Raw genomic sequence first — 18,666 nt, 5'->3', positions numbered from 1 at the left:
TCATAGGCCAGGAAAATCACCTTCACGTTTTTCTGTGTTTTATCCTCAGTTACTTTGACACAAAGGCATCTGCTGTGATGCTCACACCTTTGATAAAGTCTGGCAAGTGTCAGCTTTCTTTTTATAGATATAAAAATATGGAAATGTACTGATGCATGATCTGAATTATAAGATTTTTGGCTGTCTGAGGCAAAATTTCCCACATTCAAATAGAATCGGATCGAATCGAACTGAATCGAATCGAATCGTGGATCGAATCAATTCGGGACCTTGTGAATCGGAATCGAATCGATTCTAGAAATCAGTAATAATAATAATGGATTGCATTTATATAGCGCTTTTCAAGGCACCCAAAGCGCTTTACAATTCCACTATTCATTCACTCTCACATTCACACACTGGTGGATGCAAGCTACAGTTGTAGCCACAGCTGCCCTGCGGCAGACTGACAGAAGTGAGGCTGCCATATCGTGCCATCGGCCCCTCTGGCCAACACCAGTAGGTGGTAGGTAAAGTGTCATGCCCAGCGACACAATGACCAGGCCAGAGAGCCCAGGGATCGAACCGGTGACCTTTCAGTTACAGATGCGCTTCCCAACGATGTGACGATACCCAGCCCTATTTCCATCAAATATGACTTCATGTTAAGAAGTTTAATGTTGTTATTAATCCAACTTACAAGGATCATCAGAATGAAATCAAAGTATCAGTTATTTCAAAGTGTCTGATTATTAACACTGATGTTAAATCAGTCATGAATGAACCTTTTAATATTTCTTTTCTGTCAGAGAAACACTCTGAGGATGAACGTTGGCCTGCACTGATCCACAAAGTAAGTAATGTCACATCTGTCTGACTTCAGATCATCCAGCTTTCATTCAACAAATGCACCTTATAAATCTTTGAACTACAAAATTTTAAATGATTTATTTTCATTGAAAAAAATCAGCCTGTGCAGTGAGGTAGGTTATCAGCTGATCAAAACATCTCATGAACTTTTTAACAAAATCAGAATAACTGTTTGATCATTCTGAAAAATATTACTACTTACATCATCACGGTGTTATTGCAGAAAAAACATGATGGTAGTCAGTCTATGAACATGTCCAACAACTTAATACAATAATCAATGTTAAGAGCTTAAGTATTCAGTCGATAGAACACTGTTTCTTCTTTCTTCTGATGTCAGAGGTCACCAGTACATGAAATATCCTGGGAGTACAGTCTCTACTGACTCATACTGCTGACTTATACTTCTTCTAGAAGCAGACAGACCGTAGTGATTAGTCTATCCACCCTACTGGTCTTGGTCTTCAAGTGAACCATGTGAACAAGTCCATGTTCTTATGGCATGACGTGTGTTACCCTACAAACGAGCCTAGTTCACGATGCTGTTTGATTCACAAGCAAAACAATGTCTCCAGACAAAGTTTGTTGACACATGTAACCACTTCAGCCATGTCTAGAGCTGAGGCAAATATTCTCTCACCAAACGTTTCCAGAAAAGATCTGCCATACTTGCTTCCATCTTTGGCGTGCATAGATGTTCTCTTTCTGGAAAAGTACTGGGGACAGAGATGGCCTTGGAGCAGGAGATGATTAGAGTGCCTCCAATCCATTAGGGATGTTGGAAAGTGTAATAATGGGCCAAATTTGAAGACCACTTCAGCTTCACAAAGAAATGTCTAAAGGCTTTCCTCATCCAGAATCTGAGCTTTAAGAGTGGCACTGAGGATTTTTCTGATGGATCTAATCAATCATTCCAGTAGTGCTCAATGATGGAAAGGAGCTGGAATGTTAAAGACACACCTAATGCCCTTCTGAGTCAAAGCGTTCCTAAGTTCTCGCTCTGCACCAACAAAATTGGCCCCATTATCTGAGAGCAGCTCTAAAATTTGCAAAGAGCGGTATCCAAAGATGCTGCTACCTCTAAGTGTACAGCTCAACTAGCCAAACAGATGAAGATTACACTATGTCTTCATAGTGCTTCTTCCAAGCTTGACATCAAAGGGCCCAAAATAGTCTAGTCCTGTCCTTGTGAATGACGGCTTGTCAGGTGTGACTCTGTTCTGTGACAGGCCGACCATCCCTTGTTGATCAATGACGCCATGTAATTGTCGACACAGTGCATTTGGATAGAACTTTCCTGATAGTGCCGCTAGCTCCATGAATCCAGAATTTTTGATGTAGCTTCGACAGAACATGGTGACATCTGCCATGACCTATTTACTTGTGTATTTCTTTTAGAATGAGCTCAGATCAGGGTGTTTGAACTGAGCGAAATGGATTGGGCTTATATATGTGGCTACTCCTTTTAACAGGCTCACCCTTCTGCAATGCACTGATTTATTCTTAAAGTATTTGCCTATAATCTCAAGTTCAGCTACTTTAAGGGATCCACCTTGGGGGTTTCTTTATGGTGGCTTGACCTATTGTTTGCCAGGATTCAACTTTGCTGTCTCTATGCCTTGCTGAAGCCATGTGGCACACTGTCATTACTCTGTCTTTGTCATCTTTTGTTTCAGACCGGTAAGGTGTTCTTTACCTTAAGGATATATGCCAGATTTTTCTTAAGGTGTATCCGTGTGGAGTAGTGCTTAATCAGATGTTGCATTACATCCATCTTTTCATCTAATGCATTTCATCTTTTTTTGCCTGTCACATTTGGTTCTTTAGCCATCAGAATTGTTGTCTGAAGGTCAACAAGAATACCCAATGGATTTACTTTACCAAGTGGATCATCACGGCCTTGCCGTATTGATCCATTTGATCGACCTTTGTTGTTAATATTTATTTTATTTTATTTTCAGTTGTTACAGACGGGACAGACATGACTAGGGGATAGGAAAGGGAGAAAGAAAGATGAAGGAAAAGAAAAACAGAGAGGAAGTGGGACAGTGAGAAAGGGCACTTAAAAAGAGAAGGAGAGAGAAAAAAGAAAAAAAAACTCCTGGATCACCTGTTGAGAGAAAAAGAAGAGAAAACAAGCAAATAAAGAGAGCAACTGTCACGGTCTGCCGGGGCAAGCCGTGTGGGAATTATTTAGGACCAGGAAGCGGCAGCTCGGGTGCACGTGAGTTTAATGACAAGAGAAAATACAAACAGCAAACGGTGCGGGTGGACATGAAACTGGAAAACCTAAACTGGGCAAAACTAACAAAACAAACCAGAAACGAAGATGCAGGGAGGTCCGGGGAAATACACAGAGAGACACAGGGAGACCGAGGGAAAAAACACAGACGAACCAGCAATGAGGACGGGTGAACACACACTATAAATACACATACCAGTAATCAGGGGATGGTACTCGATACAGTTATAGATCCAGAGGGCAGATTCTTAATCATTAAACTATCTATATGTGATAAAAAGCTATGTATTGTAAGTGTATATGGTCCAAATGTTGATGATCCCTCATTTTTTCACGGTTTTTTCAGTGCACTCTCTGAACACTTAGATGGCACACTTGTTCTTGGAGGCGACCTCAACCTTGGACTAAATGAAGAAATGGATAGGCTCAATACAGCAGGAACTCAGCGTAATTGGCAGTCCACAAATATAATCAAACAGTATATGAGCGACTTTGGTCTTTGCGATGCATGGCGCTCCCTTCACCCCACCAGTAAGGAATATACTTTTTCTCTCATGTGCATCACTCTTACTCTCGTCTGGATTATTTTTGGTCAGCAGCTCACTGCTGAGTGACATTTCAGACACTGAGATTCACACTATAGCTGTCAGCGATCATGCTCCTGTATCTTTAACACTAATGCACAAGATTAATACTACGCCAAGTAAAACTGGAGATTTAATACATCACTGCTTAAAGATGAAGACTTTATTAAATATTTTAAAAAGAGTGGACTTCATATTTAGACTTTAATGACACTCCCGGAACATCAGCTTCTGTTCTATGGGAAGCAGGGAAAGCTGTGATGAGAGGTAAAATAATTTCTTTTTCATCACATAAAAGAAAGAAGAAAACAAAAATATTCAGGAATTAGAAAAACCATCAAATCACTAGAAGAAGCCTACGCGTCCCACCAAGATCAGGAAACACTGAACAAAATACGCAAAACAAAACTAGAATTAAATGAGATAATTGATAAAAAACAAAATTCTTAGTACAAAGACTACGCTTACAAAATTATGAACATAGTAATAAATCCGGTCAATTTCTAGCAAATCAGCTAAAAATAAATAAAGAAAAACAACTATATGTGCTGTTCAAGATTCATCTGGGAACACAATATATGACCGAAACAAATAAACAACATTTTCAGGGATTTCTATAAAACGTTGTATTCACCACAAATAAACCCATCTAAAAAGGAAATTGATCAGTTTTTAGACAACATAACTCTCCCAAAATTATTAGACACTCAAGCAATGGCACTAGATTCGCCACTGACACCAGGTGAACTCCAGGAAGCCCTGATAAGTATGCCCAATAATAAGGCTCCAGGCCCAGATGGCTTTCCTGCAGAATTCTACAAAGAATTCTGGACGATTCTAACACCAGTTTTTACAGAACGTTGTTGGAAATCAAAGAAAATGGCAGACTTCCATCAAATATGAATTCTGCAAACATTAATCTCCTGCTAAAACCAGGCAAAGACCCTGTATATCCCTCAAGCTATCGTCCAATATCCCTTATTAATGTAGACCTTAAAATAATCTGCAAAGCTCTCTCGAAGAGACTAGAGAAAATAACCCCCTCTTAATTCATCCTGACCAAACTGGATTCATAAAAGGTAGGCACTCATCAACAAATACACGTGAGATTACTTAATTTGATAGACTACTCATACAGTAAAAAACCTGAAACTACAATATTTTCTTTAGATGCAGAAAAAGCATTTGACAGAGTTAACTGGAAATTTCTATTTGCAACTTTACACAAATTTGGTTTTGGATCTTCTTTCATCAACTGGTTAAAAATATTATATAATTCCCCAACAGCTTGTGTCAGAACAAATGACCAGACATCCTCCAGCTTCTGTCTCCTGAGGGGCACCAGGCAGGGATGCCCACTCTCCCTTCACTGTTTGCAATTTTTATCGAACCACTAGCAGCAGCAATTAGACAGAATTCAGTAATTAAAGGCATAAAATGCAAGAACGTGGAACATAAAATCAGCCTTTATGCGGATGATGTGTTACTCTTTCTCCAAAATTCACAAACCAATATCTCTGGGGTGATTGAACTGATAAACTCTTTTGCAAGAATATCAGATTACTCAATTAACTGGTCAAAATCTACAGTCCTTCCGATTAATTGCTCCTTCCATAATTCCTCTTCTACTCCACTGCAATCGGGAAATATAAAATATTTAGGTATTAATGTTTCTCCTAAGCTTGCAGATCTAACTAAATTAAACCATATCCCACTTTTAAAGAAGGTAGAAGGTGATCTAGCTAGGTGGAAATGTCTACCCATATCACTCATGGGAAGGGTTGCCACTATAAAATGATGGTATTACCAAAATAAATTATTTATTCTCAATGATCCCAACTAAACCGCCATAAGATTGGTTCAGTTCTCTAGATTCATATATGTCCAAATTCCTTTGGAAAAATAAACCCCCACGTATAAGCTTAAAAACACTACAAAAGACCAAGGATAAAGGAGGATTAGAACTACCTAACTTTCAGCATTACTTCTTAGCCAACAGGCTTCAGTTTATCTCAGGATGGCTAAAACATACCCTCTTAGATGAACCTTGGCTAGATGTAGAACAAGCACTTTGCAATAATCTAGAGATTTCAGATCTACCATTTATCAGCTCAAACATCCAACGACATGAATGCTTTAAAAGCGTCAACATCAGCTCTTCTCTGACAGCGTGGTGGGAGTTTCTGAAGTTGACAGAGTCTTCATTAATCCCATGCAAACGTACACCTATCTGGAACAACCCTGACATATTACAAAACAATAATATGATAAACTTTTCAGATTGGAGTGGTAAAGGAATTAAATACTTAGAACATATATTAGAAGGAACAGAATTTATTTCATTTGACAGACTAGTTACACAATATGGGATCAACAAGAAAAATTTTTTAGAATATCAACAAATTAAATCCATAGTAAAAAAGAGATTTAAACTGGGTCAAGATGATCTACAAACACCACCAAGTGTGGTTCAATTTTTTGCTCTTAAAACCCCAAATTACTATCCAAAATATACAGACAGAATGCTTTCTAAAACAGATGAATCAATATCACTTCCTATTGCAAAATGGGAAGCGGATTTATCAGTTAACTTAGACCAGAACTTCTGGTCTCAGATTTGCTTAAAAACCTTTAATCTAATTAGAAATCCCAGTCTTCAATTAATTCAATACAAAACACTACACAGAGTGCACTATACAGGTCATCGGATGTTCAAGATGGGCTTTACGTCTACCGACAACTGCTTACACTGCCAAACCAATTCACCGGACAATTATATCCACGCTCTTTGGTTCTGTCCACCAGTTCAGAAGTTTTGGCGCGAGATATGTGAAGACTTATCAAAGTGTCTGAAATGTAACATTCCAACTTCCCCTTTAGTGTGTTTGTTGGGCAGCTTAGATAATGTCACTACGGAAAAGAATATAGCCCATATGGTTTTCACTGCCCTATGCATTGCCAAGAAAACAGTCCTCATGAACTGGAAAAATAAAAATAATCTTAATTCTAACCAATATAGAAATTATCTATTAGATTACATTAGTCTTGATACAGCCTCTGCCACCACATCAGATCAATTGCTCTGGGCTCCTTTGATCAGCTCCATCACCTAGTGGGGTGTGGGGTCATAGTTTGGTCCCGCCTTCACTGTTGTGATTGGTGTGGGGGTAGGGACAGGCTTAGGGCGTCGGGGGGTTCCCCGGGAGCATCTTCCTTGGGGGGATCAACCCGGGGTAGCGGTCATGGCCAATTAGGGGCTCTGTCGGCTCTTAGGTGACGGTTTCCTCGTGGCTGCGTGCAGCGGGGCTAGGGAGGGTCTGTGCTGACGGACGTGGGTTACTGACCTGGTAGCCTGGCTGCCCAGGGTGGATCCGGGACGGGCGTGAGGTTCTGGGGCGCTCCGTCTCTGGGCAAGGGGCCCTGGCCGGGCCTCAGGGGTTTGGGTCCTGGTTGGTGTGCTGCCGGGGTTGTGGGCGGGTGGGTGTGGGGGGCCCGGCCCTGGCGCAGGGTGCCGCCGGTGCATCGAGCCAACTGGGGGGCTCTTCAACTGGTGGAGGTTGTCACATCTTGCAGGAGCTTTCCTTTCTTCAGGAACTCTCTCTGCAGGAGGGGGAGATACAGGAGAGGTGGAGGAAGATCTCGGCCTGGGCGTCTATTCTCTTGTGTAGTCTGGAAGATGAGTGGATGATGGGGTGGGTGCAGTTTTCTCTGTGGTGGGGTCGTGTTATGGTTCAAAAATATAGGAAGGAAACACAGGAGGAATGCAAGTAACCACACTGGTCCAAAGGGTAAAGACGATGATTTTAATGAAATGACACGCGTGGGAGAATGAGCGGACTCTGTAAGCAGACAGCCCCACAATCTCATCCTCCTAACATCAAAATACAGTTTTATATGCATCAGAGTATATTTAGTGACGCCCCCTCCTTGCGTCATCACATACATCAGCTTCAAAACCACAAATGTTCTATTTGACAACTTAAGGCACAATTAAAAGTACACTGGCTTCCATCTTCTCCCGGTGGTTTCCGTAAGCCAGCTCAGCTCTCGCATCGTGCATCTACTGCTTCATCAGTCAACTTTCACCTACACCCCAACAGTGTGTGTGTGTATGTGTGTCTGTGCGTGCACGTGCGAGGGCGTGCACATGCTGTGTACTGCGTGCGTGTCTGGATGTGTATGTCTCGCCCTTAAATGCTCTCTTTGCTTTCAGTTTCACTTCTGCAAAAGTATGCTCTGCAGACGCGCGTTTCCTGTCTCATTTTGGCACAAAGTGTATTTTCCTGTCTCTGCCCTCTACACAGAGATCATAAAAGCATTAATAACATTTAAATTATAGATTCAACTCAACCATTTAAAATGGTTCTTCTTTGGACCTGTAATAAAGGCTATAACCATATATTTGAACATCTGAATGCATCTAAATGCAACATCACTATTAATACTGAAATGTTAATGATGATTATAAAATAGCAGCAAATAATAGCAGTAAAATATTTCTATTCCTGACACTCCTCTCTTGGTGACCCTTAAAAGGGTCACCATACACTATAACATTACTCTGACCCTCTCTAGAAATGCCAGCTCCCCTAAGAACACTCCATGGGTAAAGTCAGGTTCGTCCTGGTCCCTCTCTCGTGGAAATCTCCTCCTGTAAAGGATAGAAAACACTTTCTCCCTACTTTATTCAAACCTGATTCCAGCTAATATTACTCAAAACACGAACCTAATTTTGTATTTGGTTTTTTGACTTTTATTTTTATATCTCATTCAACCGTAGTCAGCATTTGTAAAACTCTCAAAGCACTGCTTGCACGTCCCTGCAGGCTTCCTGTTGGTTCCTTATCTGATTCTCAGCATCCTGTGCACATAACTGTCGCTGCTGCAAGTTCCTCTCACCTAAAGTCACCTATCACAAGAAAATGTATCAAGAAAATCGTTATATCAGCTTATTCTACTAAAGCATCAAAGGAAAACAACCATTTTAATCAACTAAGTTTAAGCATATAATCAATTACTCCTAAATAACTTTCATCATAGCTAAAAGCTCCCTAGGAACAACTTCTGTGTGTTGACACTAACTTCATTTTAAAGCTCACAGTTCCTGTGTTATAACCTGTTTTAATATATCACTTTATTTCATTTTGCTGCTCTTAATGTAATGATTCGCTCTAATTTATACTTTATCAGACTTAACCAAACTATATAAGCTTTTTTCCTTTGCTTCTGTTTTAAACAAAAACTTAGTCACTTCAACCAGCATTTGTTATTCTGTCATTTTATATAATAAGACTAATTTAGAGCTGCAGGTGTTATCTCAATATTTTACATGTCACCCCATTTAGTCACAACCGAAACTCCTATTCAGTTCCTCTTTTCTGTCACTTGTTATTGGGTCAACTCAAATTCAGTTAAAAGCTAAAGGAATTTCAGGCCTTTTGCCTCAAGTCAATACTGTCATGTGTGTTAAGAACTCCATATGTCTGTAAGCGTGTGCAATCCTTCAATAACTCAGGTCATTCTCACAGTAGATTGGCTAATCATGTTAACCAAAAGTTTATGACCCTCAAGAGACGACTCTCTGAGCCACAACTCCGTTAAAGGCACCAAAATGCAATGTGTATGAAAAAAATCCTTTCTACATATATAATCTCCAATATTATTCATTTGAGTCAGTGAGACTTTTAACATCCTCATAAAAGCTCTCCTCTACCCTAAAAATAAATCTATTTACTATCTGTTTCTAAAGCCTACATTATAACAACATTCTAACATTATGCCACTGTGACAACTTATCCTAAAAATCAAAAAGAAATCCCACATTTTCTACTCATAAAATGTTCACTATTTTTCCCCAAGCATATCCTTTATTCCCACAATTTCCCTCTAAGTTTGGTGTACAACTTCTTATTAACACCAGCAATTTATCTTCTAAACAGAATTCAGTTCATTTTACTCCTTTCTTTAGAATTAACAATCTCTGCCTCAGTTTTACCATATTTAAATTATCAAACAACCCCAATAGTTATAAAATCATACTAAAACCCATTTCAAATTAAATCTTAAACCCCTCTCTTTTTGACACATCTCATGTGGCAAAAACTCAAAATGCTCCACCCCAGCTTAACCAATTAAAAGGAAAAAAGGTTAGTCATTTCATTTCTCAGAACACTTCAGCCATCCTCCTCTCCGATATTTTGCTCCAGCCCTGAAAACCTGTGTCTAAGGAACAAAATCAATTTAATCATCATGTCAAATCTCCTCAAAATCGTTGCTCCATGGAAAGTCTGGATCCTTGGAACTTCCTGGAAACAAAACCTGTGTGTTAACCAGAACTTCACATTTCATACTCAATTTCCCCACTTATGATCCAACCTGTGTTATAACACAAAATAAACGTACACAGAACAGTTATTAATCATGTGTCACCTCAGTTCATGGTAACTTGAGTTACATCAATGTTTCCCTTTTAGCATTTAGCATTCTATAATGTAATAACATGGTCTAACCCAAATCAACAAAGCAGAAATTCACTCAAAGGAACATCAGCATCCCCAGATTTAAGTCTTCCACTTCTCCTGTTTGCCAACCTTTTATTTATTTCCCCCCTTGGTCCAATCACTCACATTCACTCACATGCATTCACACATGATATTTTTTGCTGATCTGCAGCCTTCTGCGCACGTCATCAGATGCTCCACATCAGCAAAATGAGCTCAATCATTTGTTTTATTTCGTTTTCCTTTTTAGGAAAATAGTTCTCTATACTTTTGACTGGATTGACACGCTGCAATCATTTTTAGACAGAGACTCGCCGCCACTCAGTCTCTGATCGTAATCAATTATAATTCTGTAAAGCCCACCTGATTTTCGTACTTGGTAATTTTGTCAACGCCGTCAGTTCACTCTCTTCCAGGCCTGCTTAGAACAAAAATGAAAAAAGAGAGCTGATTATTAGCTCATCAAAGTACAAAACAAAATCACCTGACAGGTTTCCCCGAGTGCACTGCTACAAAAATTTTTTGGGGCCCCTCTCAGACATATCCATGTCTTAATCAAACACCCTCTCTGGAAATAAAACAACAGCCTCAAAAATCTGAAACAATCTTAAATTTCACCCATTCAACACACTAAAAACCTCGCCAAAAGCTACACCGTTTCGTACACAACAATAACCCCGGTTAAGCACATTACCATATTCAGATTCAGCCTAAGATCTTACAACAATGTGTCAACACTAATTTATAAACCTCCTAATCAAATTTGCACCTCTGAACAATCTACCCCTCCTTTAAGGCCTCAATCACACACACACAGCAAGCTCCTCTGTCCACATTCACACGAGCTCTCAAACTTTTTCCATACTCAGCCATATCTCAACAATTTATCTTGGCAAAAGAAATACATGTTTAAACTTTATCACATTATTGAATTATTTTCATTTTCTTTCTATACTAATCACTTACTTTGATCAATCAGTGCAAGAGCACTCCTGAGTCTCTCTTATAAACACTTTTCTTTTGTTTTTTCCATCTATTTTAAATCTTTCCATCAATTGTATTAACCATTCACACCATTCTCTCACTCATACAAGCAGCAAGCAGATCTTCATTGCATATGCTTACGTTCTTAGCCAGGTTTTTAAATCAATATCTGTTCATTACTCTTCATGAGCTTATCTCGGTAAGGTTAGTGCATTTTCTGTTTGTGTGTGTTATTTTTATAAATGTTTCTTTATGATCTTTGTGATCTTGTAAATGTTTCTTTTGCAGTGTTTCAAACTCCTTTTGACAGGGTGTTTTCTCTCTTTGGCTCATCACTGGTCATTGTTAATGACATTTCCCCTTCGCCTGTGCCCAGTGGCCTTACCTGTTAAATCCGTCTCCTCCAGTGACTCCAAGGTCACTCCGGGACTTAGGTTCAAGCAATCGTGACTGCGCCTTGCCTTAGGTTGTCCCAGGGTTTCGAGGTGGGATCTTACCCGTCATGGGCTGTCCAGCCTTCCATGCCCGCCTACTACAGGGGCCAACTGGGCAAGAGTGTTATCAGGTCTAGGGGACACACTGGTTCTGGAAATTAAAGGAGTGTAAACTGCTTTCTTTATTAAACTTTCCAACAATAATTTCACATGTAACAGTTTGTGTACGTGCGTTTTCAATTCATTAATGTAATTGTTAGTTCATGTATTTATTTCTCTCGGTCTGTCTCTTTTCTAAAACCTGTAATTAATATAATTTTATTACTTTATTACTTTTTCTTAAAACATGCATTCGCTTCATCTTCTTAGAATTTAACTCTGTCTATTTCTCTGGGTGCTCCCCTGACATCATCAGTCACACACACACACCTTCCTGTTTCTGCAGGCACCAGGCAGACTCTGTCTCCCTTTAAATTTCACAGTCTACAACCAATCAGTAATTCTACTAAATCTTGATCCAAAAACAATACACTTTCATTTCATTCACACACATTTAAATAGAGCTCTTTCAAACATCAGGACAATCAACACTCCTTCTCACACAGGACCATTCTTTAGGTCAGTTTTATAGCATCAGTCACCCAATAATCTCTTAACTGGGTTTCCCAAGTATATATACTTATGTATTTTCAATCGGAAAAAATAAACTCAACCTGTCATAACATCTCTCATGGATTTCTTGAATTAAAAGCACTTTCAAACTTTAAAACATCCTACTTTTCCTCACAAAAGAAATATATTTCCCACTCCTTTATTTCATACACACGTTTAAAGGTTCTAACCTCTTTAGTCATTCAGTAATCGTCTCACACACTGGCTTTTCTTTCAAACTCCCCCTTTTCACTTACTCAGACAAATCACACAGTCACTCAAATCAAATACTGACAGCATTCACACAGTTAAAATCACACAAAATACGCTTTCATACGAGTATTTTGGACATGCCTTCCATGATCAGAAAGAGCAAGTCAAAAGAAAAGAGAAAAGAAAACTGAAACCTCTCATCGTCTCACACCCTTCTCCCCACACACACATAACTGAAAAATAAAACACACCAACATTTATGGCTCACGAAATATACATCTATCAAAATTCAGTCATTTACTATACATCCACACTAATATATTCAAACTGTATTTACACTCTCATAATAAACAAAACCAACCTCTTATATACAGGCATTTAGCAAAAGCTCAATTCTGTCGAAATTGAAACCACCCTCTCTGCGGCGTCCCGCTGCTCATTTGCATTTACACACACCATCAGTGCACATCCGGCTGTGCATTACTGGCACAGAGACTGATCTTACTCATAGATCTCATATTTTATATTACAGACGTCTTTAATTACAACTGCACAGGTTTCAGGCCTCTTAACACCTATATAATTTTGATAAATTTACGTAACGGCTCCAACCGATAAGTCCTAGACTTTTGTGCTCAATTCACCGGACCAGCTCCAACCGTTCCGTCCACATTTCTAGCCCTAACTTAATTTACAGGTAGCCAAAAAGCGCAAAATAGGAGACTCTAACTCCTAGCAATTTCGGAGGTTCCCAAGTTCTCCCCGCTGTCGACGGTACTATCCCTACTGTCCAGTAGGTCTAAGGTCAGCGTCCTGCCTTAGCACAAGCGTTACCAAGGAGAAAATGCGCTTCTTAACAGACGCCGCTGTCGTTCTACAAAGATTTAGAATAATTTGAACCAACAATCTACACTCCCACACAGGAGTAAGAATCAGGCAGACCTATCCTTGTGGACATAGGGCTCCAACCCACAAAATGACCATCACAAAATAGAGTCCATGACCAATAGGGCTCCAACCCACAAAACAACCAAATCCCTACCACACTAAATTAGCAGCTCCGACTGCTTTAATTCTCTCAACGGCTCCAACCGTTCTTAATTCTCTCAGCGGCTCCAACCGCTTTTAACTTTCTCAGTACTGTACTTTATTACTTTCATTATCACCAAAATCAAAACAGACTTTCACCAGTAATTTTCAGTGAGTAGACTTTAATTTGACATGTCCAATCTAGCACATTTTGGAAAATTCAACAGGTATGTGCCTTACCTTTTGTTATATGCCGGCTTGTCACTCACTTTGACCACTGACCAATGCCTGAGCGCCTGACGCCTCGGACCTTTCTCCGTCCTGTCTCACTTCCCCCTCGGACGAAGCCCCAAATGTTATGGTTCAAAAATATAGGAAGGAAACACAGGAGGAATGCAAGTAACCACACTGGTCCAAAGGGTAAAGACGATGATTTTAATGAAATGACACGCGTGGGAGAATGAGCGGACTCTGTAAGCAGACAGCCCCACAATCTCATCCTCCTAACATCAAAATACAGTTTTATATGCATCAGAGTATATTTAGTGACGCCCCTCCTTGCGTCATCACATACATCAGCTTCAAAACCACAAATGTTCTATTTGACAACTTAAGGCACAATTAAAAGTACACTGGCTTCCATCTTCTCCCGGTGGTTTCCGTAAGCCAGCTCAGCTCTCGCATCGTGCATCTACTGCTTCATCAGTCAACTTTCACCTACACCCCAACAGTGTGTGTGTGTATGTGTGTCTGTGCGTACGCGCGGGGCGCGCATGCATGCTGTGTACTGCGTGCGTGTCTGGATGTGTATGTCTCGCCCTTAAATGCTCTCTTTGCTTTCAGTTTCACTTCTGCAAAAGTATGCTCTGCAGACGCGTTTCCTGTCTCATTTTGGCACAAAGTGTATTTTCCTGTCTCTGCCCTCTACACAGAGATCATAAAAGCATTAATAACATTTAAATTATAGATTCAACTCAACCATTTAAAATGGTTCTTCTTTGGACCTGTAATAAAGGCTATAACCATATATTTGAACATCTGAATGCATCTAAATGCAACATCACTATTAATACTGAAATGTTAATGATGATTATAAAAATAGCAGCAAATAATAGCAGTAAAATATTTCTATTCCTGACAGTCGGGTGGAATGTCCAGGGCTCTGTGGGGCCGGGCGGCGCTGCTGCACTGGGCCCCGGTTTGGATGGGCCTGGGCCCCTTTTCCTGGCGGACTGCGGAGTATGGGGTGCCTACTGGGGTCAGCGGGGAGCTGGCCCCAGGAGGGGTCACTTGCCTCTCCTTCCTTCCCTCCCATCTCCAGCTGCCTCCCTCTTCCAGCTCCACCACAATCACCCACACATGCAGGGCCTTGGGGTAGGGGTGTGTCACCAGGGTGCAGAGGAGGCATCCCCCCCCCCTCTGTCCCCTTCTGGCTGCCTCTGCCTCAATTTTATCCCACAACTTAGACATTCACATTACTCACACTCTCATTACACATACATATAGGATCTTGGGGTGGGCACGCTACACGAATTCAAATTACCAACAGGGTGTACACCTCACCCTTGCGCGCGCTGCCCACCTCTCAATTTTAAATACACGTGAGACAGTGAGGGCCAGCAAGAGGGGCTATGCGCTTACCTGCTGCTCTGGCAGGTAGCTCCATGCCCTCCTGGGTTTTAAATGCACCTTAGAACACACATTCATCAACACTACATATGAGCGGGTGGAGGGAGGTTTGGAGTCTTCCCACACCCCCGTTTTCTGCGGCCTGCTGGAGCAGGGGGCTAGGAGGAGGAGTTGGCCGTCCAACTGGGGTCTGGAGTGTGGGGCCTCCCTGCTGCTGCGGAGTCGGGCAGTCTGCTTCTCTCCACCGCAGGGAAAAGGGTAACACCACCTGGGTCTGGGCACAAGGGTACCTAGACCCGGGGCTTAGAGTACGCTTGGGGAGTGTGATTGTGTGTACAGCGTCTCTTTATGTCTGTCTCTACGTTGGTTGAGTGTGGAGTAATTGCAATCGAGAGCATGAGGGTGGGAATGGATGTTTGTATCTGTGTGTGCCTGTATGTCTGTGTCTATATGTCAGGTTGGGTATCAGACGCCACCTCTCTGGGGACATCTCAGGTCCTCCAAGGTTTGAGGCCTATCTCCCCCACCACTTCCCCTGCTGGTGGCGGACGCCCCTCAGACATCGGTGCGCTGGTGGTTCTCTGTGTCCGGGGTTGGGCGCCCGGTACACACCGCTCACTCCTTGGCGGCTGCTTATCGGGGCTTGGAGCCTGGGGCTCACTCGGCTACTTCGAGGTGGTGCCCTCGGCCTCTCGGCCTGGGCTCGGTCACTCTGGCACAGCTGGCTGCCGGCGGAGCTCACGGGCACGTCACTGCAACCCCCCCTAGCCTCTGCTCCGCGGCTGCTGAGTGACCCCTCATCTGGGACTCTCCTCAGCTCTTTCTGGGACAGTGGCGCGGCTGCCCCTCTGTTGGTCTTCCTTGGTCTCTTGTGTTCTGGGGGCCTCTGGATGTCTGGAGTTTTGATCTCCTCCACACCTGCTTCATGCCCTGGAGGACGGGGCAGTGGCCCCCCACACCTCTCTAGCAGAACATTACATGAAGGAACCTTTTAAAAATCAAGCAAAGCGCGTCCATGCTCACAGGTGTACACACAGGTGATCACACACACAAACTACACCCTTTTTGGCTCCTACCTCAAAGCACACTGTGCGCTGTCAATCTTACGTGCTGCACAATAATGTTTGACATTTAGTATTTACTGCCATATTCCCATATATCATTGTGATGTTGTTTATTCTATTACTCTCGTTTTCTCCTGCTTGTTTTCTTTTTTTCTTTCTCAACAGGTGATCCAGGTGGTCAATATGTATTCTTTTTTTGTTTTTGTTTTTTTTGTTTTTTTTGTCTGCTTATTCTGTTTGTTTTTGTTTTTTGCCCCTTTTCCCCGTCCTTCTTCCCCGCTGTCTTTCTTTCCCTCCTTCCTTCTCCCCTTTCTTTCCCCAGTAAAGTCTGTCCCGCATACAACAAATGAAAATAAAATAAACAATTAAAGGTGAATCAAATGGACCATTACGGCAAGGCTGGGATGGTCCATTTGGTAAAGTAAATCCGTTGGGCATCTTTCTTCGCCTTTAGACAATAATTCTAATGGCAAAAGATCCAAACGGGACAGGCAAAAAAAAGAAAAAAAAAAAAAAAAAGTAATCAGGGGATGGGAAACAGGAGAGAAACACACCTGGGGGACATAACAGCTGACGAGGTAGGGGAAACGTAAACAGAACACACTGACATAAGACAGAGACCTTCAAAGTAAAACAGGAAACACGTACACGTAATGACACAGACTCAGAAACGCAGACTAGACACAGGGATACACGGGCAGAAAGAAAAGAACACTAACCGAGGAAGAACAGAACCAAAATTACAATAACAGAAAAAACAAAACGCTTGGTCAAAAGGACCCAGGATCATGACAGCAACGTAATAAACACAACACCATCGCATTAATCTAGCTAAGTGTAAACAGCAGTAAATACTAAATATTGAATGTTGTGGTGCAGCACGCAGGACCGACAGCGCACAATGTGCTTTGAGGTAGCAGCCAAGAAAGGTGTAGTTTATGTCTATGGACAGTGAACGCCCATGTGCACACCTGTGTGGATCAGCGCGCTTGTATTCAAAAGGTTTCCCCATGTAATGGTCTGCTAGAGGGTGTAGGGAGCCATAGCCCCGTCCCCCAGGGCATGAAACAGGCATGGAGGAGATTCAGGCAATGGATTTTTTTTTTTAAATCTCTGGATCTAATGTGCTGAGGCTGTGCTGGTTCTAGACAGGCATATATGAGGGGGTAGACAGAAATGTCAAGGTGGCACATGGTGGTAATGGAGGTGGGAATGGGTGCTCTGGATAACTGTTTTTGTTATGTAATTAGATTCCACGTTGTCAGGCCTCCACCCTAAGACCTGTCCAACTTGGATATCCCACCTGAAAGCTAAGCTTCTGCTGGTCTAGTTAGAGTCACTGAGGAGCTCAAACCCCCTGACCACGTTAAGGTGGCAATCCCTCAGGGGGAAAACTGAAAAATAAGCCAACAAAATATAAAACAAAATATTCCTTATCATATTATCACAGCTAAAAACATGACATTTACCTTAACTGGATGGCTTATAACAAGTCTCACTATTACCAATGTTAACAAAACTAAAAAGGATAGGCCAAGTTATTAAAAATAGTAAATTCACCAAGTCTTGAAAAATAAAACTGAAAAATAGAATAAAAAAATAAAATAAAATTAAGAATAAAATAAAATATCCCAAATGTTTCCCAAATTTTAATATGATAATCTAAATCAGATCTCTAATCCCTAAACCTAACCAAGGAAGGAAAAAAAAAATGGCAGATTAGCTTGGATAAACGACCGAAACACCCTGTGAAGTTGTGTTCCGCTGGTAAAGTTTCTGGGCTGCCTGTCCTCATAACAGCCATCCCTCAAAATTTTCTCAATTTAAAGCAATGTATTACCAGGGATAGTAACATCTAGTCCTTTTACTTAATCCATCGGGTTAGGGGTTAGGGTTTTATGTCCCTCCAGCAACATAAAATTTATCTTAATTGGATTGCCTAATTCTTAAAAAAAAATAATTGCAAAATAAAGTGAAAATAAAATAAGACCAAATACGCATACTGATTTACAAAACTAAAAAGGGTTGGCATAGTAATTAAAAAAACAATTCACCATGTCTTTTCCTACAATTCTTAAACTATTTTGTAGAACACAACACATTTAGAACAGAACTTTTTTCTTTTTCTTGTCTTTTTTTAAGCTTGTTTGTTTTGCAAGGAACTGAACTCTCTATTTGCAACTGAACAGCTCCCCTCTTTCTCCTCAATCCACTCTACAACAACAGTCTCCTGTTTCCCTTTAAACAAACCTTTACAAATTAATCTATATCCAAGTTATTAGTTATGGACTTCTTATGGGCTAAGATCACCAAATTCCTCTTTCTTTTATGTAACATGGTGTGACGATACGGGGTTAGGACCCATGACAAAGTGGAGAAGGAACTGTCACATGAATGCTGAAGACACAACATTTACCAGGACTGTTACATACAATTTAAGCAACTGAGGAAAGGCTTCCTTTACACACTTTACTCTCATCAGGTCAG

General features: G+C 41.1%; 1 protein-coding gene across 1 annotated transcript in view; it reads left to right on the top strand.

Moving 5' to 3' along the window:
- The window catches only part of LOC116319476, a 146,177-nt gene that overhangs the window by 28,660 nt on the left and 98,851 nt on the right, over positions 1-18,666 (top strand). Inside the window, exon 10 of the mRNA XM_039619944.1 lies at positions 789-832. Coding sequence (XP_039475878.1) covers positions 789-832 — 44 coding nt within the window. The remainder of the gene's footprint in view (positions 1-788; positions 833-18,666) is intronic.

The sequence above is a fragment of the Oreochromis aureus genome, linkage group 11, assembly GCF_013358895.1.
Source record: "Oreochromis aureus strain Israel breed Guangdong linkage group 11, ZZ_aureus, whole genome shotgun sequence".
NCBI lineage: Eukaryota > Metazoa > Chordata > Actinopteri > Cichliformes > Cichlidae > Oreochromis > Oreochromis aureus.
The sequence above is the reverse complement of the archived record's forward strand: the minus strand, read 5'-3'. Positions and strand labels throughout refer to the sequence as shown.